The sequence below is a fragment of the Sceloporus undulatus genome, chromosome 3 (genome assembly GCF_019175285.1).
Source record: "Sceloporus undulatus isolate JIND9_A2432 ecotype Alabama chromosome 3, SceUnd_v1.1, whole genome shotgun sequence".
In the NCBI taxonomy this organism is placed as follows: domain Eukaryota; kingdom Metazoa; phylum Chordata; class Lepidosauria; order Squamata; family Phrynosomatidae; genus Sceloporus; species Sceloporus undulatus.
In genome coordinates this window covers 30,473,650-30,497,870 of record NC_056524.1, presented here as the reverse complement: position 1 = coordinate 30,497,870, position 24,221 = coordinate 30,473,650, and the positions used below count along the sequence as shown (strand labels likewise).

Genomic DNA, 24,221 nt, shown 5'->3' with positions numbered 1-24,221 from the left:
ATTCCTCACCTCGGAAATGCCAGAAAAGGATGTGATTACCATGCATTCTTTTTTGCTCTTAAAAGCAATTCAGGACTACCCCTGAATTCCTTAGAGACAGTAGCAAAAGCATGTATCATTTTGACAATTTGCCAAATTGACAAGTGCAGCAAATGTAACATTCAAACTGTAGCATTCATTCGGAAGTCTTGCCCTTTGCAACATTTCCCCTTTGCTGGTAGAGAGCAAATGAAAGGGAAAGTGAACAAGCTGCTAGCCACGTTCTATCCATCTATATATCTGCCTCAAGAAAAAAAAACATGCACATATTTTGTCAAAAATAATTTTAAAAAATATAAAAAGGGGGGGGGGAGGTGCCTGATGGGAGCTCCGTTTGTGCCCTGCCTGTGACCTGAACTGAACTGACCCCTTTCCTCCTGCTACCTTCTCTTCAGAGGAGCTTTGTCATTGCCTTCCACTGAGGCTGAGAGAGAGTGACCTGTCAGTTCCAACTGACCCATGGAATCAATTGGGAATAAAAGGGAAATGCGGAGCAGGCATTCTGACTGTAGCATCCGCATATAACACTAAGAATAATAATAATCCAGGAGCAAGAGGAAATGAAAGTAGCACAAGCAAGCACACAGACATGTCACCCAAAAAATCATGCGCATAGATTGTCAAAAATAAAAGAGACTCCTTCTGCAGCCTGATTTCCCTACATCCCTCCTCCAGCTTGGCCCCACAGCCCAATTTCCCTTGGCAATCCTCCTCCTCCTCTTTCCTTCCGACCCTCCCCTCCCTCTGAGCTGCCCTGGCTCGTTCATCCTCCTCCTCCTGCTCCTTTGTAGAATGCCCTCCATGGATCCCTTCTTCCCACGGCTCCTTCATCCTCCTCCTCCTCCTCCATCTCCATCACTTTTTCCAGTCCCCCCCCCCCCCTCCCTCTGACAGCCCTTTGCAGCCCCCCTTCCCCTTTTAGCTTCCTGTCAGATTCCCCTTTTTCTTTTGGCTCTTTTCTCCTCCTTCTCCAATGAGGGGAGGGAAGGCTCTGCCCTCTACCCACCCTCTGACCTTAATCCCTCCCTGAATTTGCCCCCATCATGATTGGGGGCAAGTTCAGATTTCATGGAACCTGGGCTTTTTCAGAAAAGATGGATTTTTAGCCCGAATCTCAATACCCCACACTAAAGGGCATTTCCTTGTGCATGCCTTGAACTGGATTGTGACAGAATCGGGCCCAATATGAACTTCACATGCAAGGATCGATTTCAAAACAGGGGTAAAAGGTAGTGTGAATGGGCCCAGAGTCATAGTCCAACATTCAAACCACTACATTGAATGTAGCTTGACCAGGTACTAATATGGAGGTACTAACTTTGTCAGCATTGCAATAGTATCAGTACCAGGTCAAAACTTCTTTGTTTCACCAAAACATTGTAAGATCAGTGGACTGTTTCTTTTATTGTTTTTGTTGCTTTTCTACAGCTTGATGTCATGTTTGGATTTCTTAGCACCTTATGTATTTTACAGTTTTAGTTGTATTCATGCACCAGCCTGCTAACAAGGACAATGCGATTTTAGGTTGCATCAATAGAAGTATAGTGTCTAGATCAAGGGAGGTAATAGTGCCACTCCATTCTGTTCTGGTCACGCCTCACCTGGAATATTGTGTCCAGTTCTGGGCACCACAATTCAAAAAGGACATTGAGAAACTAGAGTGTGTCCAGGGAGACTAAAATGGTGAAGGGTCTGGAAACCATGCTCTATGAGGAACGACTTAGGGAGCTAGGAATGTTTAGCCTGGAGAAGAGAAGGTTGAGAGGTGATATGATAGCCCTGTTTAAATACTTGAAGGGATGTCATATTGAGGAGGGACCAAGCTTGTTTTCTGCTGCTCCAGAGAACAGGACCCGGAACAATGGATGCAAGCTACAGGAAAAGAGATTCCACCTCAACATTAGGAGGAACTTCCTGACAGTAAGGGCTGTTCGACAGTGGAACACATTCCCTTGGAGTGTGTTGGAGTCTCCTTCCCTGGAGATCTTTAAGCAGAGGCTGGATGGCCATCTGTCGGGGATGCTTTAATTGAGATTTCCTGCATGGCAGGGGGTTGGACTGGATGGCCTTTGCGGTCTCTTCCAACTCTATGATTCTATGATTCTATTTATATTTATGATGAAGTGGTTTTGAAATATTGTAACAAATAGATAAATATGGCAGAAGCAAATTGGTTTAAGGTCATGGAAAGAAAATGAGAGCCAGCATGTCATAGAGGTTTGACTGTTGGGCTATGACTCTGAGGATCGGGGTTCATTTCCAGAATTTTATTTCAGTACCAGAAATTTACTAAATATTCTTATTTTTATTCAGTATTTATTTACAGCAATATTTACAGCAACAGTACAATGTTCTCTAACTAGGTGTGTGTGTGTGTGTGTGTGTGTGTGTGTGTGTGTGTGTGTGTGTAAGATTTGGCATGGACCCTAAAGCTTTAAGTGTTGGATAAGGAAACTTTCCAGTAACTGCCCTTTTTATATGTCTAAATCTAGATTACAGCTGTCCCTTTTAGAAAGACACACATAGTTTAGTGTATGGGACATAGTCTGAAGTTTTTCTCTTCTCCTTCCTAGGGTGTCTCCCTTGCAGAAGTCTGAAATAGTAGACATGGTAAAGAAGCACGTGAATGCCATCACCCTGGCCATCGGCGATGGTGCCAATGACGTAGGAATGATACAGACGGCTCATGTTGGAGTAGGGATCAGCGGCAATGAAGGCATGCAGGCGACCAACTCCTCCGATTATGCGATAGCACAGGTTAGAATCCCAGAAGGGAGGCAGCTGCTTGTCCTGTTGAAAGAGAGATTGGCTGCATCGGTAACATGAACACCTCATTGCTGACCTAGATATTCAGATTTTTCTTTCTCTTTCCTCTGAGTCTGCTGCTTTGAACCAGATACCCCTTAAGTGCTTGGGATCCCTTCCATAGTATTCAGCCATGAAGCATCTTCTCCAGAAGGTTTAGGTTTCTCCCTCTGTTTCACACATTGCTTCAGATCCCAGTAATTGGGAAGAGGAGTCACTCATTACAGCTGTCCAAGTTCAGCTAATGACAGTTTTTCTTGCTGTTGGCTTGGACACCTGTTGATGGAGTGTATTTTCAAAAACCTTCAGTGCTAGTAAACTGGCACTCATTTTTATTTCAGTTATTTCAGGTAAATACTATGAAGAATAGTTGTTCATTTCTATTCCATTTCCACAGTTGTGGCCCATAGGGATCAGGGAAGGTTGATCTGGGATAGATGAATGATCTTGCCATTTGAAAAAGGGTAGAATCAACAAGGCTTAGTAAAGTATTGCTCCCCCCCTTCCAAAATATTCTAGTTGTCACAGCTAGGAGTAACTGGGAGTAATCCAAAAAAGTAAATACTTGAGCATCATTGCTCCAGAAAAACAAGAAAAATTACTATCCTTTAAAAAAAATGGTTGGCAGAGTGATACCTTAATGAAGATCTCTGTAATAGCTTCACATTCAGAAATAAATATCATACCAGTCATTGTGGAAGTGTAAAAATTTGAAATATTTAATATTAAAACATGTTAGTTTGATGCGTTACCTTTATGCCAACACTGGAAGAAGCAACTTTACCTCTGAAGAGAGAGAGGCAATCTTATCCTTTTACGTTGCAGTGGTGAACACTGCTGAAGCTCCAGTTCAACTGTTTTCAACTGGTGTCAATACTTAAACATGGTTCTGAATCTTACTTTCACTCATGGACTTATGCCCAAATTTTAAGCATAGAAAAGTGAACACTGAAACTGGAAGGGAGGGACACAGATTAGGTATTTTTAGTCATAACTAGTTATAGGCCCCATACAGACAGGCCAAAATAAAGCTGCTTCGGGTCACTTTGGAGGTATGCTGTTTAAATGATGCATGTGTCCTAAGAGTTTGGAAGCCATGCCAAAGTGACAAAGGGTTTCTTGGTATTAATGACCTTCTAGAAGACTTTGTGCGTTTGTTTGTGCCATTGGCTGTGAAGAGCTGGTGGACCCCATCAGCAAAAGGAGTGGAATAGCTCTCTGCTGTTTACTATCTGGTGCATCACTTGCCACCAATAAAGTTTATGCTATAGCAGTAACATGTATCAGTGTTCAACATTGGAAGAACTCTTGAAGAGGCCAAACACAGACAGAAATTAAATGAAATGAAACAGTGAAATTAAGACTGTGGTCTGATCTGCACTGCAGAATTAATTTATTTATTTGGAGTATTTATACCTGGCTCTTCAGCCACAAAGGCTCTGGGAGCAGCTTACAAATTGTTAATTAGACAGTTCCTTGCCCTCAGGCTTATAGTCTAAAAAGACATGACACAAAAGGAGAAGGGAATGGCAGTGGGGAAGGGGATCAAGTCTTCTCATCTCCCTCAAGTCTTCTCTCCCTTTGAGGCCTGGGCAATGACAGATGGAGTGGAGGGAGGACCCTTCTTCCTTCTCTGGGCTAGGCCTTATGGAGCTGGGCATACACTGCTTTAACTGCCATAGCTCCTTCCTGTGGAATCCTGGGGTTCGTAGTATGCTGTGGCATCAGAGCTCTCTGAAAGAGAAGACTGTATATTTCACAAAACTACAAATCCCAGAATTCCATAGCATTGAGCCAGTTAAAACAGCATCAAACATCATTATTTCTGCAGTGCAGATTAGACCTTTGTGGGAAGTTTGCCTGTTTATTCCAGCTATAAGTTTGTACTTTCACCATGTGTTTTGCCACTAGTATTTTTTTCTAAGAGCAGGTGCAATGTAGCAGTTAGAGCAGACCCTGGTACCTTCCAGATGTTTTAGAAACACCTTCTGTCATCCCTGGCTCAGGTTGATGAGAACTTGTAGTCCAAAACTTCTGGATGGCACCACATTGGGGAAAGGTAGATGGGTGGGTACTAATAGTCCTAAATTAAGATACAAATCATTTGTGGAACTCAGTGAGGCAATCTGAGGTCAGCCACTTTTCTCTTGACTTAATCTATGACAATGTTGTGAAGATAACATGGGGCATGGGGGCGGGAAAATCATGGAGGAGAGCTAAAATGGAAGTGTAAAAATAAATTTATGAATGCATTTGAAGCTAGCATACATGCACAATCTCGACTCCTATGGACTCCTATCTTTTCCCTGTTTTCCTGCCCAGCCTATCAAATTTGGAAGGAATTTATTTGTGTGGGAAGAGGAGGGTAGATGCTAAAGATATATCAACTATAGCCATGCTGGCTCCTGATGGTTGGAGTTGTAGTCTAGCACATCTGGATGGCAACTGATGGGGAAGACTAAGTTACTGTAGAGCAACACCTATAGGAATGTCAGAAGATAAACAGTCCACTGTGGGAATGTTTGATTTACTTTCATGCCAACACAGACAGAAGCAGTGGAAGTATAGAATTTTACTGCCTCTTTAAAATCAGCATGCTGCCCATTTTCTTGGGTTAATACTAAGGCTAATTCACTCTTGAATATAAACCTGAATTGCTCATGGTCACTGTGAAATTCTAGGAGCTGTAGTCCAGAAAACTGAACTTGGAAGTAACAAAGTATATGTAATGTAGTTATTTCCACTCCTATTCCAGAGCAGCTAAAAGAAGCACTGACCCCCTCTACTCTCTCATCCACCCAGTTTTTAGGGTGAGCAGGAACAGCTATGCCTGCCAGAATTTTGTAAGTTCTTTGGCCTCATTTTCCTTTGCTTCATCATTTACATCTTTTGTTACATGCCCCTAAATTTTACCCTTGACTTATCCATGGGTCATGTAAAAATCCATAGTTTTGGCCCCCAAACTTGCCCTCAACTTATACAGGAAGTCAACTTATAGTTCAGTATATACTGTACATATCAAAAGTAATGTAATGAATTGGAACAAAGTTATTTGACTGGTATAAAATTTACTTTAAAAAGTTAGTTTATAGGAGCATTTTGACAGGAGTTCTAAGCAATTTTCTAAAAAGTAACGATCCCAGTAACAATTAGTAGCAAGAGTAAGACCATGCATTATTGTTTAAACGATGCAACAAACAATGGCACTAAATTACATTTTAAAGACTGCCAAAAAGGTCACTTTTTCAAACTCTACACTAACTAGTCCAGTGGCTACACAGCTCCTGCCTTGTATAAACTCCTAGTTCTTCCTTTTCTCCTGCAGACCTAGTGGTAACAGGAGTGACCCAAGAGCCAAGAAGAGACCAATTTTATCAGTGCAGAGACCTAGTGAATTGAATTTTTGAATCTGGTGACTCTTGTTCAGTGACTCCAGCAGTGGAAGAGCTGCTGGAGTAGTTCTCTGTGCTCCTGAAGGAATCTTGAGCCTTCTCTACTGAGCTTCCAGGTCTGGGCAGGGTTGAATGCCACTGAGATGTTTGCATGTTTTCTTGCTTATTTGTTTATTTCATCATTAATTCATTGTTGTTGTTGCTATGTACCTTCAAGTCATTTTTGACTTATGGCAACCTTAAGGCAACCCTATCACATGGTCTTCTGAGGCTGAGAGTGTGTGATTTGCCTAGGGTCAGCCATGGGTTTCTGTGGCCAAGCAGAGATTCAAACCCTGATCTCCAGAATCCTAGTTCAATGCTCAAACCACTATACCATGCTGGTTCATGGCACATTTATATTCTGCCTTGTAACATAAGCTTATGGGTAGCTTACAGTGAAATCAATTTAAAGAATTTAACATTTAAAACAATAGAAATAATTTAAACAATTTAAAAACATATGAAACAACTGAATCATTTAAAAAATTAAAACTTTTTCAACATATGCTTGTATACAGATTTAGATGAAATCATGAGTTCCCCAAAGGCTTTAATAACTTGATGCTGTAATGAAACCAAAGTTGGTGCCATTTGGATTCCCAAGGAAAGAGTATTCCTCCACTGGGATTGCCACACCCAATAATTGTTATTGTGTACCTTCAAGCAATTTCTGACTTATGGCAACCCTAAGCTGACCTTATCATAGGGTTTTCTTGGTAAGATTTGTCCAGAGTGGGGAGTTCTCTTTATCTTCCTCTGAGGCTGATAGAATGTGACTTGCCCAAGGTTATCCAGTGAGTTTCAATGGCTAAGTGAGGATTCGAATTGTGGTCTCCAGAACCCAGAGCTCAAACCACTGCGCCACACTGGCTCTCTTAACCAGGTAATAAATACCCTCCCCTATGTGCTCACACAGTGTGTTCTTCCCAAGTGTATCTCAGGTGATACCTAAAAAGCAATGATGCCACGCATGGTATAGTTCAGAACATGCTGAAAAGTCTCAGACAGATCATAACTTAAAGGAAAAGTGTGATATCTTGAGTCCACCTTGAATCCCTGTACTGGGAGGAAGGTGAGATATAAATAAATAGAATAAAAATAATAATCTCTTGCTACCAATTAACTTTCTTAGATTTTTTATTTTAAAAAAAGCAATGGAAGGAGGAGAACAGCATCTTTTGAAAACATTTATTTCCTTGAGGTCACAATGCTCTCTGCCGCTCCTCAAACAAAATATAGAAAGTTCTGAGGCAATTCAGAAATTGGATGCAGATTTTATTGTTATTCAAAGCAGGAAATATGTTATGCTCAAGGATCACTTATATTATACAACTGTTAATAAAAATAATTATTAATTGAAAATTTGGCCTCATGTTTCCTAAAGAAGACTAGATTATGTTCCTTTTCTGCCTTTCACATCATACATTTTGTTGAGCTAATGAGCACTGGCAGTTTTGGGGATGCCTGAGGCAAGCCCTGTACAGACACCACCCATGTGGTCCTAACAACCTTGTGATTCCTCCTACAAGGTGACAAGCACTACGGGGGTGATTAGGGGTTGCATAGCATGTTATCCTTTCATACACTTCCAGAAGCCCTTATTGCAAAGTTGATTGTGAGATAGACAGCGAGAGGATAAAAATGAAGGAACATTGTTCTACTAGTATAATTTTATTTCTTGCTAGAAGGCATGTGAAGGAAAGCTTGTTGATTGGCATATCAAAACCAGAGCCTGGATAAGTTACTTTCTGCACTGCAGCTCCCAGAATCTGTAGTCTAGAAAAGGAAAATTGCCACAATGTGGTCAAGACAAACAAAACCATATTGCACTGTTGCGTGCATCAGTCTTGTTCAGTGGTTGCTTCCTTTCTTTTCTGTCAAGATCAGCCACACTTTGGACTTTAGTGTTTTCCAGAGTTTATGCTGAACTGTTTAACATATTGAATGGTCCATTGCAAGATTACTTGAATTTGCAGAATGCTTATTGTTCTAGCTTTTTGCTACTGAATGAGAAAAAAACATCCTCAGAGCAAAAGTGGTACAGTAGATGATGTGTTAGATTTACATGGGGTGGGGGTAAAGAGTGGAGGCTAAGTTCAGATCCCTGCTCAACCATGAAATTGAATGGTCCTGAGAAAGTCATTATAATTCATTCTAACTCATGTTAGAGGGAAACTTTTGGAATGAAAAGGTGGCTTGCTGACTTTTTATATAAAAGACACCTGGAGGAAGGATGTAAATGAAAATACAGTTGTCCCTCCCTTTTCGGGGACTTGGAGTCTGTGTTCTCACTCTTCATTGGAGGGACAAGTGGAGAGGAACAAAATGAAAGTGTGCACCTGGGCACAGTCCCACACATGCCATTATTTTCAATGGGACTTGAATATTTGCAAGTTGCCATTTTCACAGGGGGGGCAGGGAACGGATTCCCCTGGGAATTGGGAGGGGCTACTGTAATTGTTAGTTTTTGTAGAAATCATACATACATACATAGGCAGTCTTCAAAATGGTACTGAAAAATGTAAGGAACAGTAATTAAACAGTCAGTTGCCCAGTGCATTTTAGTGTAAACCTTCTCTAGGGATACAGTAATTCCATTTGTTTAGTTTTAGTAGGTAGGCATAATTTTTCTACAGATTACATTGCAAGTTCATTAAAGTTTGCTATAGTTTTCAGTACCCGTTTGAGGTTTCTCTTACTCTCATATTTATGGAATTCCCCCATCCTAGCCCCATAACAAATTTGCATAGACCAGAATGACCTTGGAAGCTAACCAGACTCAGTCTTGATTAGTAAATGGATGGGAGACTGCCAGTGAATACCAAGTGCTGTAGGCTATATTTCAGAGGAAAAAAACTGGCAAAACCACCCATGAATGTTCCTTGCCTAAGAAAACCCTACGAAATTCATGGAGCCACCATAAGTAAACAGGCAATTTGAAAGCATGAGCATGCACACACACACACACACACACACACACACACACACACAAATTGACCAGTTTTGTCATCCTTTTCAGATATATGTGGAAATAAGCCTTACCAAACAATATAGTACTTACATTTGAGTAAACATGGATAAGATTACATCTTTTTGGTTGTAATTCAGTGTATGCTTACTCAGGAGTAAAACCACACTGAAGCTACTTTTATTTAATTCAGAATAAGTATGCATCATACTAGATTTTTAGGCTGTTGATTTCTACTAAGAAACATTTCATTCAGCTTTGTCAGAGCTTAGAAGTGTTACCTGTCAACTGCCAGAATCTAGCCGGCGTGGCTTTTGGAATTCCATACTTCTGTGCATTCTAGGCAGACCAGCTGGAGGTTTTTTTTTTCTTTTTCTTTTTTAGTATTACCTGACCTGGATTCTAAACTTCCACTATTTTAAAACAAGCTCAGCTCTTTTTGCATCATTTAGTGACTTTTGAGCAGCCATTTCTGAACAGGGATCCACAAAGAGCCCTGACCTGTGCATAGAATCACCATATGCCAAAGGTATGTCAGCAGTATACCCTGGAAAGCTCAAAAATTGTTTTAAGCTCACATAAAGAATGAGGAACTGTGCTGCAAAGAATAATTGCCCAGAAACCTGGACCTTGGGGAAAGTTTCTGAACTGATTCATAAGAACATAAGAAGAGCTCTGCTGAATCAGCCATGCTCAGTCTCTAGCATTCTATTCACACTTAAGCAAAATGGATGCCTTGGAAAATTACAACCATGATGTAAAGACAATAGTGCAAGTTAGCTTCCAAAAGACAGAACATTACAAATAGAAGCATGTATCTTTAAAAACATGGAAAAGTTGGGATCAAAACAGTTGTAAGAGCCAGCATGGTGTAGTGGTCTGAATGCTGAATTGTGACTCTGGAAACCAGGTTTCAATTTCCAGCTCAGCGAAGAAACCCACTGGACGATCTGGGGCAAGTCTCAGGGGAAGGCAAGGCAAACCTCCTCTGAACAAATCTTGCCAAGAAAACCCCATGATGGATTTGTCTTAAGGTCACCATATGTCAGAAATGACTTGAAGGCACACAGCAGCAACAAACTAGCAACAGAATTAAAATAATTTAAATATTGATTTGAAACTTGGGCCCAAGACAAACGGGCTGAAATGGGTGAGGCGGCAGCGATACTAGGGTTCCAGATCACGCAGCAACCACACGGTCCAGAACCCGAGTATGCAATGGTGGCGTCCTGTCCACACGGGCGCCGCCATCTTGACGTAAGGGACTTGTGGGTTGCCATAATTGTCCACTATTACCAGGGACAAAATGTAGGACAAATTTGAAACCAAACTGTAGGACAACTGCAAGACAAAACTCAGCCCAAAATGTAGGACATTTAAGGTCCTCCAATTTTCTTAAATGTCCTACATTTTTTGGGCTGAGTTTTGTCCTGCAGTTGTCCTACAGTTTGGTCTAGAATTTGTTCCACATTTTGTCCCTGGTAATAGTGGACAATAATGGCAACCCTACCGGGCGTCCGCACATCGCTGCAAGTCCGTTACATCACGACTGCGCCAATGGCGCACTCACGACATAACCTGGACACCGCTAAAAGAACCCAGAAAACTGGTTTCTTTTAACTCCAGAGGGACGTCACGCAGTTTGGTGGCTGCAGCATCCCTCTGGAGTTAAAACAGGTGCTTGCAGACCGCCATTTTCGGGCGGTCTGTACTGCGCCAAAGATTGAAAACAGTACTGTGGCATAAAAACAAAAATTCCTGAAGGCTTGCTGGAATAGAAATGTCAAAACCTGCTCCTAAAAAGATAGCAAAGTAAGAGCCAAGCCATCCTAACTGCCCTAGGGAGCAAGTTTCAAGGTTTGGAAGCATCCACAGAGAAGGCCTTCTCCTACGTTCATGCCAAATGTGCCTGTGAAGGTGATGTGATAGAGGGAGAATTAATTCCCCTTAAGACCTTAACTCTCAGGCAAGCTCATATGGGAAGACATGGTCCTTCCAGTAGCCTGGACGGGAACTTTATAGATTTTTATAGGTCATAACCAGCACTTTAACTTGTGCCAGTAACAGGCCAGCAGCCAGTAGAGTTGTTGCAACAGGGGAGTTGTGTGCTCTCTGTAACTATCACCCATTAGCAATATGGCTGCAACATATGAGGGAGATCACAAGCATAACATGAGCACAATAGTGCCTTCCCACTCATATTCTCCATACATTCTCCATGGAGGCATGCTGATTTCAGTGTGAGAAGAAAATGTAAGAAAAGTTTGGTAACCCAATACATTACAAAGCTAAAAACAAAATGTAGGTGAGATTTAAAGACTACAATTAAATCATGGCATTGGCTGGTATAAATAGCATTGGACCAGTGATTGTGCTTTTTGCACATTACACAAGGACAGTATCCTAATCAGGAATGTTAGCCATTGTTAGGTGCTGGTGGTTGTGGTGGTTATGACATTGTGCAGGGTGTTTAGTGGAGGCAAGGAGTCCACAACTGCACACAGCCCTGCAGGTACATGCTGGGGTGTTGGTGTTTGTACAATAGATTGTGATATTTAGCGTAGCATAGTTACACTACACAACTGACAAACAGGGATCTAAGCCCATGAGATTTTCACATCCCTAATATACAGGATGTCTTGGAGGTCTCTTATTAATTGACTCGCCATAACTCAAAACCAACTTGAGAAGATTAACAAGAACCGCCATCATGACAGCTGATCTCTGACAGCCTGCAGCATGTTCTTGACTTAGTATTAGAAATGCACTCAGTGAGCATAAATGTTGAAGGTGAGATGGGAACAAATATAATAATCAGAATCCACTCTGAATTTATAGAATTAAAAGCACACATGTAATATCAAGAACCAGTGTGGTTCAACTACAACTGAAGATAAGGGTTTCATTTCCTGCTTGGCCATGGAAACCCATTCCGTGACCTTGGACAGATCAGACACTCTCAACCTCAGAAAGCCTCATGATAGGTTTTCCTTAGGGTTGCCATAAGTCAGAAATGACTTGATGGCACACAATAAGAACAACAACACTTTAAGAACAACTGTTTTAATCACTAGTTAATTTCAGTGTCTTCCACTTTATAAGGAAAGTGATACAAGCTCATTCAGTTATTGGTAATTTTTTTTCTTTCCTTAGTTTTCTTATCTGGAGAAGTTGTTACTCGTCCATGGAGCCTGGAGTTACAATCGAGTGACAAAATGCATACTTTATTGCTTTTATAAGAATGTGGTTCTGTATATTATTGAGGTAAGTTTCTTGTTTTAATCTTAGTTGATTATAGTAACTGGACATGATCATTAAATGCTATATGGCATTCTTCATATATGTATATGCACATACAAGTTAGGCTGCTTACAGTGCAGCCGCAGTATGAAAGAGTCAAAGCAAGGCTCAGATAAATGTTGACCACATAAGTGTTAGTAATTTAAAATGATTTAATTTAAGTCTTAATTGAGTAAATAATTACAAATATGTACAAAGTCTTTTTTTTAAAAAATGTTTGGGATGAAAAGAACTTGAAATTCTAAAGAAATAAAATATGGCAAAAGCTGACACGGGCAAATTTATCCATCTAGCGCAGAACTTCAAGTGTTCAAGTCTGGTTTGAATTAGTGTCTATTCCACCATGTAAACTGTCTTACACTGGGCCTGACCATTGGTCCATTGAGTAAAGTATTGTTGAAACTGATCAATAGCAGTTTCCCTGTCATTTAGGGAGGATTATTTCTTAACCTAGAGATTCTGGGGGTGGAACCCAGGGCCTGCAGAGCTTGTGTTAACTGAGCTACAGCCCTTGTCCCTTGCTGTATGGACCTTATCACACTAGATGAATTCTGCTCAGAAACAGGATTTAAAAGTAGAAAAACCCCACAAATGTGGGAGGTTTCTCAGATGACATTATGCATCTGAAAAATTTCCTGCATCTTTGGATTTTTTTTACTTTTAAAACCCCATTTTTGAACGGGATTTGTCTAGTGTGATAAGGCTCTATGTGGGGCACATATGAGTGATCCTTCCTTTTTCTACTTAAAATCACAGCATGGTTCACTATAGTTTTCTTCTTGTCTGAAGAGTAGTTATACAAAGCACTGTGTAACCCAGCTGCACTGGAATGTCATTTTGAAGTCATTTGTATCTGTTTTTGAATCATCTTACTAATGTGGAGGCAGTTCTACATGATGGAGCTTGAGAATAGCCAGACTTAGAAGTTACAGAGGGCTACTTTTAGAAAGGGAACACACTTGGGTTAAATAAGCAATGAAGAAATGTCTGGGGAGGGGGGACACCCAGTGCCCTCTGTCCCCTCTACTTTAGATCTCCAGGGTCATATTTCACCATATGTCTCAAGCTGCCAAAAATGTAAAAGCTTGCCCTAGAATGGTAAATGATAGCAACACCATTTGTGTGGGCTGCATTCTATGCAGATTAGCACTGTGTCCTTCCAAATCTTTTCTAAAGTTTCCAGGGCCTTTTAAAAGTTAATATATTCTGTTCTGATTTTATTTCTTACCGGCTGCTGATGTACTTAGAATGGTTTTCCATTATTAAGATCTCAGTCATATGATTTTAATGTAAATGACATATGAAATCCCATAGCTCTCTAAAGACTCTGCTTTCCTTTAAGATGTGAACCCTGGAAAGCATTTCCACTGAAAAACCAGAGCTTGGAAACATTTCTTTTTCAGCTCCAAACATTCACCATCAACATGACCAATAGATATGTTAGCTGGAACTCAAGAAAAAGGAACTTTTCCAAGCTCGTTAAAACCAGTAGCAACATTTTCTCTGATTTTAATGGTTCTAGTTTGTAAATTCTGTGTAATTTCCAAGTGATGAAAAGAAGCAAATTATGGCAGTGCCTTTGTCAGTATTTCATAGTTATAGTGAAGCAACAGAACCAGTGAATCATAGTACCAGCCTGAGGACACAGCTTGTTTTGACACTTGCAATGGGTACATTTTTAGCAGACAAAGCAATGTCATTGTTTCTTTTAAACACCCCCCCCCCCCCCCATATCCCACTTCAGTTCCACAGAAGCTCAGCAAGTATTTTGACATAGCAGCTCAGTGGATAAGGTTTGAATCCAAGTTGTCTGAGGGACCATGTCTCCCTATATGAACCTGTCAAAACTGTGAGATCTTTGGAGATGCCCTGCTTTCCATCTTATTATCCTCTGTGGAAAACCTCTCTTGGGAACACTGATCCTTCTCAGTGGCCACTCCGAAACTTTGAAACTCACTCCTGAAGGAGGTTAATATAACTTTTCTTTTCTTCCATTGGCATGTGAAAGTGTTTCTATTCCAACAGGCTTTTATTAGCTGAGGCCTGTGGGCTGAGTTGGGGTGCAGCGTCCTGATGACGCATACCCTGACTCTGCCCCCAGAACACTATGATGCCACCATGGCACGCCTCCAGCACTGCGTCCAGATGACACAATGTTGAAGGATTACCATACAGCCATGCCACCACAGCTATGGTGCCCTTTGGATGGCATAAAAAGGAGCCACTTTTTGCAGATCCTTTTTGCACCCTCCAAAGGCCGGATCAAGGCCACGGTGTGAGGCTGCCATGGCCCCGATCTTGCCAGGAAAGGGTTAGCCTATAGAGCCCCTGACTTCAAGAATTTTTTAATAGTATACTGTTACACAATGGACTCTTGTTATACGCTGGGCTTTGGTTCCAAGATCCCCGTGTATAACAAAATCCATGGATGCTCAAGTCCCATTAAATATAATGACATAGCAAAATGATGTCCCTTATAAAAAATGGAAAATCAAGGTTTGATATTTGAAATACAGTATATACTTTTTTGAACATTTTCAAACTGTGGATGCTTGAATCCATGTATAAAATCCATGTATAAGAAGGGCCGACTGTATTGATTTTTGTTTTTTGCCTTTATGATAGATTTGGTATAAATTGATTTAAATCTATAGATAGTTTAATTGTTTTTAACAGTAACTTTTTGTAAGTTTTAATTTATGTCTTTGTGCTTTTATCTATATTTGTTTTAATTTTTGTAAGTTGCTTTGAATCTCTATTTTGTAGAAAAGGTGGGATATACATAAATTATGATTGTGGTTGATGTTGCTGTTGTTAAGAAGAGAAGATTAAAATGTGATGTGATAACCCTCTTTAAATGATTGAAAAGATGCCATGTGGAAGAGGGATGGAACATGTTTATTGTCAGTTTGGAGACCTGGTGGCACAGTAGTTAAATGCCTGTACTGCAGCTACTCACTCACAAACCACAAGGTTGTGAGTTCAGTACCAGTGAGGGTCTCAGGGTTGACTCAGCCTTGCATCCTTCCAAAGGTTACTAAATTGAGTCCCCAACTTACTGGGAACAATTAGCTTATACATTGTAGACCGCTTAGGAAGTGCTTAAGTGCACTGATAAGCGGTATAGAAATGTACTTGCTATTGCTATTAATTCTTACATTTTTTAAAAAATAGGCAAAGAATATTCAAATAAAAGTATATGTGAGACATGAAGTCTAAATGCAGGTAGGTTTTTTGTTTTTTGTTTTTGTTTTTTTGTTTTTGTTTTTCTTTTCTCTTTTGCAAGATATTTAACCTTCTCTGTCAGAGAGACCTGGTGCCCCACCAAACTACAAATCCCAGAATTCCATAGCATTGAGCCTTGCCAGTTAAAGTGGTGTCAAACTGCATTATTTCTCCAGTACAGATGCAGCCCAAGAAAGCTTCCTCTTTGTGTAAGGACTCAATCTTGCATGTAATTCCTTGATGAAGAGTCTAAATTAGATCTTTTAAATGACCTGTCAAATAATTGTTTCTTCAGTTTTCAAGAAGAAAGGAAAACCCTCCTATATGACTTATGATTTATGCAATTGCATGTCACCCTAATCCAGAAATGCCAAAGTCTTCTCTGATATACATTATTTGGCCTCTCTTTGAAAATATATCTAAATGTCTCTTTGACAGACATATAGCCTCTAATTTCTACTGCTGCTGGTGACAGTTTATTCCACATTTCAACCCCCTGCTGTGCAAGGAAAACTCTGTTTGACTTGCACATGGGTGTCTTTTCCGCAACTTTAATCCGTGATTGACTTCTTGTTTTTGGATTCCTAATTTAGTATGTTAATCCCAAGAGTTGCCAAAGAATCAGTCAAAAAGATAAACCCATACTAGTTTTCCTTGCCTTGCTGTAATGTATTCTGCACAGTGGATCATTAGAAAGGAGTCCATTTTTATTTAACGTTTTAGCCTAGAGGTTCTATAAGACTGATTGTACGTTTTTGAGAATGTTCAGCTGTAAATGATCAAACTAGAACTTTCTGTTGCTTTTCATTTCTCCAGAAATATATGCTCCACATGATGTAATTTGTTATTCTTAAACCTTGAGTGTGAAATTATTATGAAGTACAAATTAAGTTTCATAGCTAATTCCCCAGTGAATGCTCAGTGTGTTGGGTGGCCACTCAGGCATTGCCAGAAAAGAGGATATGCATCAGCAAAAAAAAGATATTGATGGAAGATAGAGATTGGCACAAAATGTAGATATATAATTTTACATAGAGTGGTGTACATTTAGACATAATGTGTGTGATTTAAACAGCAATGCAACATATGGAGAGGACTGTGACCAAGTGAGCTTGGGGGTGCTCCTGGACTCGTCACTTCATCTGACAGCTCAGGTAGATGCAACAGTCAGGAGCACTTGCTATCAGCTTCAGCTGATATGCCAACTGTGCTCCTTCCTGGAGCAGGCAGACCTTGAAACAGTAGTACATGCATTGGTAACCTCTCGGTTCGACTTCTGTAACGTGTTCTACTTGGGGCTACTCTTGTGCCAAGTTTGGAAACTTCAATTGGTACAAAATATGGCAGCCAGGTTGGTTACGGGCACACCCAGAACTGCCTACATTATACCGGTCCTAAAATCCCTCCACTGGCTGCCCATTAGTTTCCAGGCAAGATACAAGGTGTTGGTTTTAACTTTTAAAGCCCTACATGGCTTGGGTCCTGACTACTTGCAGGAGTGCCTTTTTCTACATAATCTACCCTGCATGCTTTGGGTCCTTTGGGAAGAATCTGCTACAATCTAAGAAAACCAGACTTTCAGCAATATCATAATCAATGTTATACTTAAATTAATTGAAGTACATTTAAAGTTCATGAACATATAGTATATGGACAGCCAGCATGGTGTAGTGGTTTGAGTGTTGCACTGTGGCTTTGGAGATCAGAGTTTGATTCCCTGCTTGCCATGGAAACCCAATGGGTGACCTTGGGCAAGCCACACATGTTCCGCCCCAGAAAACCTTGTCATAGGTTCACCTTAGAGTCACCATAAGTTGGACATGACTTGAAGGCACACAACAACAGCATACAAATGTTGGCTGATATCCAATAGGGGGGAAGTAGCTGTGACGATGTAGCTATGATCCTTCTTCTGATTCATCTACCCTCAACCCACTTTAAAAGCCAAGCTGCTGCAGCCAGAGGATCATGTTGCAACTGCTTAGCTCACCTCAACTTGCTAGCAGTAGGGTACTGGATGCATTGTCATTCAGCACCTCACTTACCAGGGCTTCAGAATTCCTTGGCTGGTGTTGCTGTCTAGGTTTTGCAATGTGTTTAGGGGAGACATTTGTGGTCATGGGAGTGGTGCCACAATTGTAAGAGTAAATAGCTAACTTTATGAGGCCATAGGTCTAACTATGAAAAAGATGCTGGCCATTAATTGAATAATAATCTATCAAGTATAAATGGGGAGATTTTTTTTTAAAAAAATAGTGATTGAAGGGAATTTTCATGAACTTAATCATATTTGATGAAGAATTGGTTTTAATTCATTTCAGCTTAATTTTCCATATATGTATCTGATTCTTAACTATTTTTAGTATTCCAGAAGATTTTTAAAAACCAATAAGAGTCAGGTCTTCAGCACTTGGCCAAACAGAAAAATGGCTCAACTGTAGTATAGCCAAATATGTGAATTTCTGAATAATACTGAATAATAATTTAGATAATACCGGGCTAAAACCAATATATATATATTTGCCAGAACTCAGTATATGATCCTGAGCCTCAAGGTCTGGCCACTCTCCTCCAGTTTTCATGGCAAGGGGAAGAATCTCAGGGTGAGAGCACATTCTTAAAAGATATCTGTGTGTTTGTGTATTTTCCTCATTTGTTTAACTTGGTGTTTTTATTTGAATGGCATACACTGCTTAGTGCATAGTGTTTCCTTCTCAATGACATCACCAGGGGTTTCCCCTTGTAACATCATTCCTATTACATCACCAGGTCTGTTCCTTGTGACATGGCAAAGGATCATGCCTACATCTCAGGTTTTTGGATAGTCTTGATCTGGCAACCCTGGGAGTTTCTTAGCCAATTCATCCTGTGGTCAGTTAGTTAGCATTGCTATTGTAAAATATATATTAGTAATATAATTTCCTTCTCTTTGAGTCATATAATGCAAACCATGTAAATGAAATTACAGTCAGACAGTGAAAATTAAGTGACAGGTTCCTGCCAAAAAAGAACTTGCTGACATATTGGACCAATTAGTCCGTAATTCTGTTTTAAGTTCAGAAGCTCTTTCTTGATTCCAATATATATATTTTTAAAAACCTTGTCTCATTAGCATGAAAGTATCAAAACTCTGAGAAATTTAGTAAATTTGATGATTTTCAGAGATGAGGATAGGAACATTCATTCCATTCAACATATCTTCATGTGTTAAATCAAGCTGCTGCCAAAACAGATGGGAAAGTTTTAAAAGGCAAACTTCTTGTTAAAGGAAAACATATTGGGTGATGAGAAAGAAAGACAAATAGAGATGCTTTTTACTAGTCTAGCTTCTGCTGCTGAGAGACTTTGAGACCATAAATCTGGTGTAATTAAAAAGTTACATGTCTTTTAGGCTGAGTATAGATGTCTAACACTTCTGGAAATTTTGAAGCCATAGTGAGAGAATTCATGTCTCACCCACCTGATTTGTTTTACTGCTATAACTACATATATTATTTATTTTATGGACCTGCCTCTTTTTAAAGGCTCCTACCACCAAGTTGACTGATGTATAGTCAAAATTCTACATCAGGTAGCAGTGGCAAAATAAAGCACACTTTCCTTTACCAAGTAGAGAGTAAGACCCAATGAATACATAGGGATTTGGTTGTTGTTTACTGGCATCAAGTCAATTTCAACTTATGGTGACCCTATGAATGAGAGACTTCAACTCACTTTGTTATCAGTAGCCCTCTTTAGTTCTTGCAGACCCAGGGAAATGGCTTTCTTGGCTAAGTCTATCCATCTGAAATGTGGTCTTCGTCTTTTCCTATTGCCTTCCACCTTACCAAGCAGTTTTGTCTTTTCTAGCAAGTCATGACTTCTTTTATAGTAAGTTATGGTATGGCCAAAGTATAACAGTCTCCGTTTAGTCATCTTGGCTTCTAGGGAGAGTGCAGACTTGATTTGCTCTAGGACTCATTGATTTGTCTTCTTAGCAGTCCACAGTATCTGTAGAATTCTTCTCCTGCACCACATTTCAAATTATAGTGGACCCTTGACATTCACAGGGGTTAGGGACACAGATCCCTGTGAAAGTCAAAATTCACAAATAAAAAAGGGGGGGCGAGAGCAGTTTGTGCATGCAAGCCTCCATCTCCCTTCTGAAGCCTTAAACAGCTCTAGCAAGTTTTTTGTGGGTTTTTCGGGCTATGTGACCATGTTCTAGAAGAGTTTCTTCCTGACGTTTCGCCAGCATCTTTGATGCCAGCCACAGATGCTGGTGAAATATCAGGAAGAAACTCTTCTAGAACATGGCCACATAGCCCGAAAAACCCACAAAAAACTATGGATGCCGGCCATGAAAGCCTTCGACTTCACAGCTCTAGCAAGCTCTCTGAGGTGCTGGAAGGACAGGGCAGCGCACATTCGTGGCTCCCTCCTTCCCTTCCAAGGCTTCAGATAGTGCCAGGGAGCTCTCTGAAGCCTTGGAACGGCAGGAAGAAGGGTGTGTTTGATTTCCCCAAACCTCAAGGCAGAGAGGTGCTTGGGGAAAGAGGCAGCTCTCCATCCTGGAAAAAAGTGGGAGATTATTTTCCCCAAATTCCTTTGACCTACAGCCTAAAAATCTGTGGTGCACTTACAGCTCAAACCTAAATCCAGAACACTGCCCATTATTAAAACTCTCATCTATGTACTAGATTGAATAGTTTGTGAAACTTGCATGATTATTCTACAAATTACTCTTCTGGGCTGGATTTTTAACTTATTTTTATTTTTGGTCCTAGAACCACTGTGAAAACTCTCTCTAATTTGCTTGGATACAGACTAATAATCAAGCACCTCAATCCAGTTTTGCTAATTAATCACTAGAGATGTTTATTTTATTTGAGGATTTAGTAAAGGCATGTGTAACCCAGTTTTTGAAGTCAGGCATAGAATTTAGAGAAAAATGCACAATTTATATCAGCCTTGCCTGAGTTAGAGCCTTCCAAACATGTCAAACTACAATTCCCATTTGTTGTTAAATGTGATTGGAGTCCATCACGCTTGAAACCCATGTGAGTTGGAGAAGATTGGTTTATATATTCACTGACAGTAGAGGGTGAACACTGCTTGTTTAGTACTGTATTCTGGTTATAATAAAATGTTACAATAGGTGGTTGGTGCTGAAAGCCTGTAGCTTTGCATCACATCCTTTTCTTTCCTTCATAAAATCTAGAAAGCCAAAGAACAAGGCTAGATATTTTCAAGGAGTGTGGTTCTCCTTTCACAGTTCTGGACTCCACTGCAGATGAATTTTGTTTCTATGAAACTGCCATCTTTAGGGCATTGCAAAGCAGAGACACTGGGGTCAAACAGACCAGCAGCTTGGAGCAGCCAGAGGCTGCTCTGGCCCCAATTGACACAGATCAGCAGTCACCAGACACCACAGTCGAACAGACTGCCAGTAAGGAGTGGTTTTTCCCTGCTCCTTTAGCAGTTGGCTTTGGGCTATATTAGCTGGCCTCATTCGCATCATCTGCAAGCCACACCCCCAGATCAGACCGAAGGCGGCACATTTTGCAAATCTGTTTCAGGCCATTGTGAACTATTCTTTTATGTGGGCTCCCTCTCACATCCCTGTACAAGGTGATGTGCTATATATGAGACCTCAGAGCAACATAGAAGAACCAGTGGTCATGACCAGTTACCTGGTCACAAAGGAGCATAGTGTTCATCAGGCAAAGAGAATGCTGCTGGAAAAGAGAGGAGAATACCTGCTTTGATGCTATGGAAAGATAGACATGGGCAGAAGAACTGTTGCTACAATCTGGTGTGGGCATGCTCCAGAGACTGAGGGTCTGCAGTGCCCCATTTTGTGGTGGTCATGCTGGGCAAGCAGAAGTGATTTTATCTGTGGCCTTTTGGGGTAGGTTTTCTAGCTGCTTTCAGGTTGAAGATGTTCCTTCCCAAAACAGTTTTAAACATGTATAAAACAATTTTTTGTGTGGAAGAGTATGGTTTTCAGCCAAAAAAAGGTATTTTTTAAACTGAAAATCTGTTGTAGGGGTCTGTAGGATTTGTAAGCTAGTGGGGATCCCGAGGGTCAAATCAGCCCTTTCCCCAAAGTCATATGTGACCCATGTGCCTCGAGATTCCCACCTATTGTAAGTTGATTAACTCCATTCAGGTGATACTTATTTCATAGAATCATAGAGTTAGAAGAGACCACAAGGGTCATCCAGTCCAATTCCCTACCATGTAGGAATACACAATCAAAGCACTCGTGAGACATGAACATCCAGCCTCTCTTTAAAAACCTCCAAAGCAGGAGACTCCACCACACTCCAAGGAGATTATCACATGGGGCTTTTAAACCACGATTCCCTTGGGAAGGAAGTAGCTTCAGCAAAGCTGATTGCCTGACTCCACTTCCCTCCTGAAGTTGCTCCATCTTCCAGTTGTCCCTTTTCATTCATGGAGGAAACCCATGAATGAACTGCCAATTGAACAATGCCCCAGGTTCGAAAACGCATTCCTGGGGCAGTTGCACGATTGGAAGTCAAATGATGTCACTGTCCCTTCCTCCCCCCTGCCCTCTTCCCCCATGCTATTTTTACCCCCTCCCCCTATTTTTTGCACAATTTCAGAGCTTTGAAACCTCAGAGTTTTTTTTTTAAAAAAAATAATTTTAAAAAGCTTGAATTGGGCCTGTGGAGCTCTTGAATTGGACAAAAAAATTGAAAAAATAAATACTAAAGGGATGCTGGATAAGGCAAAAGGGAGGGAGGGCTGAGTTAAGGGAGAAGATGGGAAGAGAGCGTGATGGGAGCAGCAGGCCCAGTAATGGAATTGCAGTAGTGGTTGCTCCAAACTCGGTATGTTGCCATTTTATTTTTGCTTGCATGACTAAAGCACAAAAGGGACTGGTGTAACAATGGCCCAAGGCGGTGTATTCCACTTTCAAACAGTTCTTACTTTCAGGAAGTTCTTCCTAATGTTGAGGTTTGCATCCATTGCTCTGGGTCCTAGTCTCTGGAGCAGCAGAAGACAAGCTTGTTGCATCCTCATTATGACATCCTTTCAAATCTTTAAACATGGGGCCCAAACAGACAGGCCAAAATAAAGCTGCTTCGGGTCACTTTGGAAGTATGCTGCTTAAATGATGCATGCGACTGGAGTGCAGCTTTGGTGCAGCTTCTGGCCTCTTAAGATGCGTGTGTCATTTAAACAGCATACCTTCAAAGTGACCTGAAGCAGCTTTACTTTGGCCTGTCTGGTCAGGCCCATGGATATCATGTCATCTCTTGACCTTCTCTTCCCCAGACTAAATATACCCAGCTTCTTAAGTTGCCCCTCATAAGGCATGGTTACCAGACCTTTCACCATTTTTGTCATCCTCCTCTGGACATGCTCCAACTTGTCCACATGTTTCTTGACTTGTGGTGCCCATAACTGGACACAGTATTCCATGTGAGGTGTGATCAAATCAGAAAAGAGTGGTACTATTACTTCCCTTGATCATATATATCCTCATATTGCATCACACTGTTGATTCATGTTCAGCTTGTGGTTTACTAAAACTCCCAATCTTCTTTTGCATGTACTGTGTCACCCAAGTTCCTCTTGGCTTCTCACTTAAAGAGAATGAACTTCTGCAGAGGAGAGCTTTTCAATCCATGCACTCACTCATTCTAATTTTTAAAAAAGACACAAACACACACATGGAGTCACACAAATTCAGAGCAGAACTAAATTTGCATAGGATCCATATTGCCTGATGAGACTGTCCTCTCCTTATTGAAATTCATTTTGTCTCCAATCTCTTAGGGTCATTTTGAATTTTGCCCTCTAAGGTATTAGCCATCCCTCCTAATTTGATGTTGATAAACTTGCCCACTATTTTGTCATCTGGGCCATTGATAAAGATGTTGATTAGCACTGGGCCCGGGACAGTCTCATCAGGCAATATGGATCCTATGCAAATTTAGATCTGCTCTGAATTTGTGTGACTCCATGTGTGTGTTTGCGACAATTTTTTTAAAAATTAGAATGAATGAGCGCATGGATTAAAAAGCTCTCCTCTGGAGAGGTTTACTCTCTTTAAGTGAGAAGCCAAGAGGAACTTAAAAATTTAAGAGGTAAAACTGAATGGAGAAACCTGCTATGTCATTAATGTTGCTTTGTTTGGGTGATTAATACTAGAATAGCCCACCCTCCCCCAGTTTCAGTGGGTGAACTGAATTCAGTGGGTGAATTCTTCTAGTACCAATACATTTGATGTATCTGGATGATATATCAAATTGATACATTTGGTACATCATCCAAATTATAGACCCAGGAGTTGCAAAAACAAAAATGAAAAAATGCAGGAGGATTTTTAAGGTTCTAGGGGGTGATGATGAAGTTAGTGATGCTCATAAACCTCAGCAAAAGATTATTGTACAATATCTGAGCTTACTTAATCAAATTTTGAAAGACTTTCTGAC

General features: G+C 40.6%; 1 protein-coding gene across 1 annotated transcript in view; it reads left to right on the top strand.

Moving 5' to 3' along the window:
* Positions 1-24,221, top strand: part of ATP8A2 (ATPase phospholipid transporting 8A2) — a 500,148-nt gene that overhangs the window by 267,957 nt on the left and 207,970 nt on the right. The window contains exons 25-26 of the mRNA XM_042457059.1: positions 2,613-2,796; positions 12,400-12,510. Of these exons, the coding sequence (XP_042312993.1) occupies positions 2,613-2,796; positions 12,400-12,510 (295 nt within the window). The remainder of the gene's footprint in view (positions 1-2,612; positions 2,797-12,399; positions 12,511-24,221) is intronic.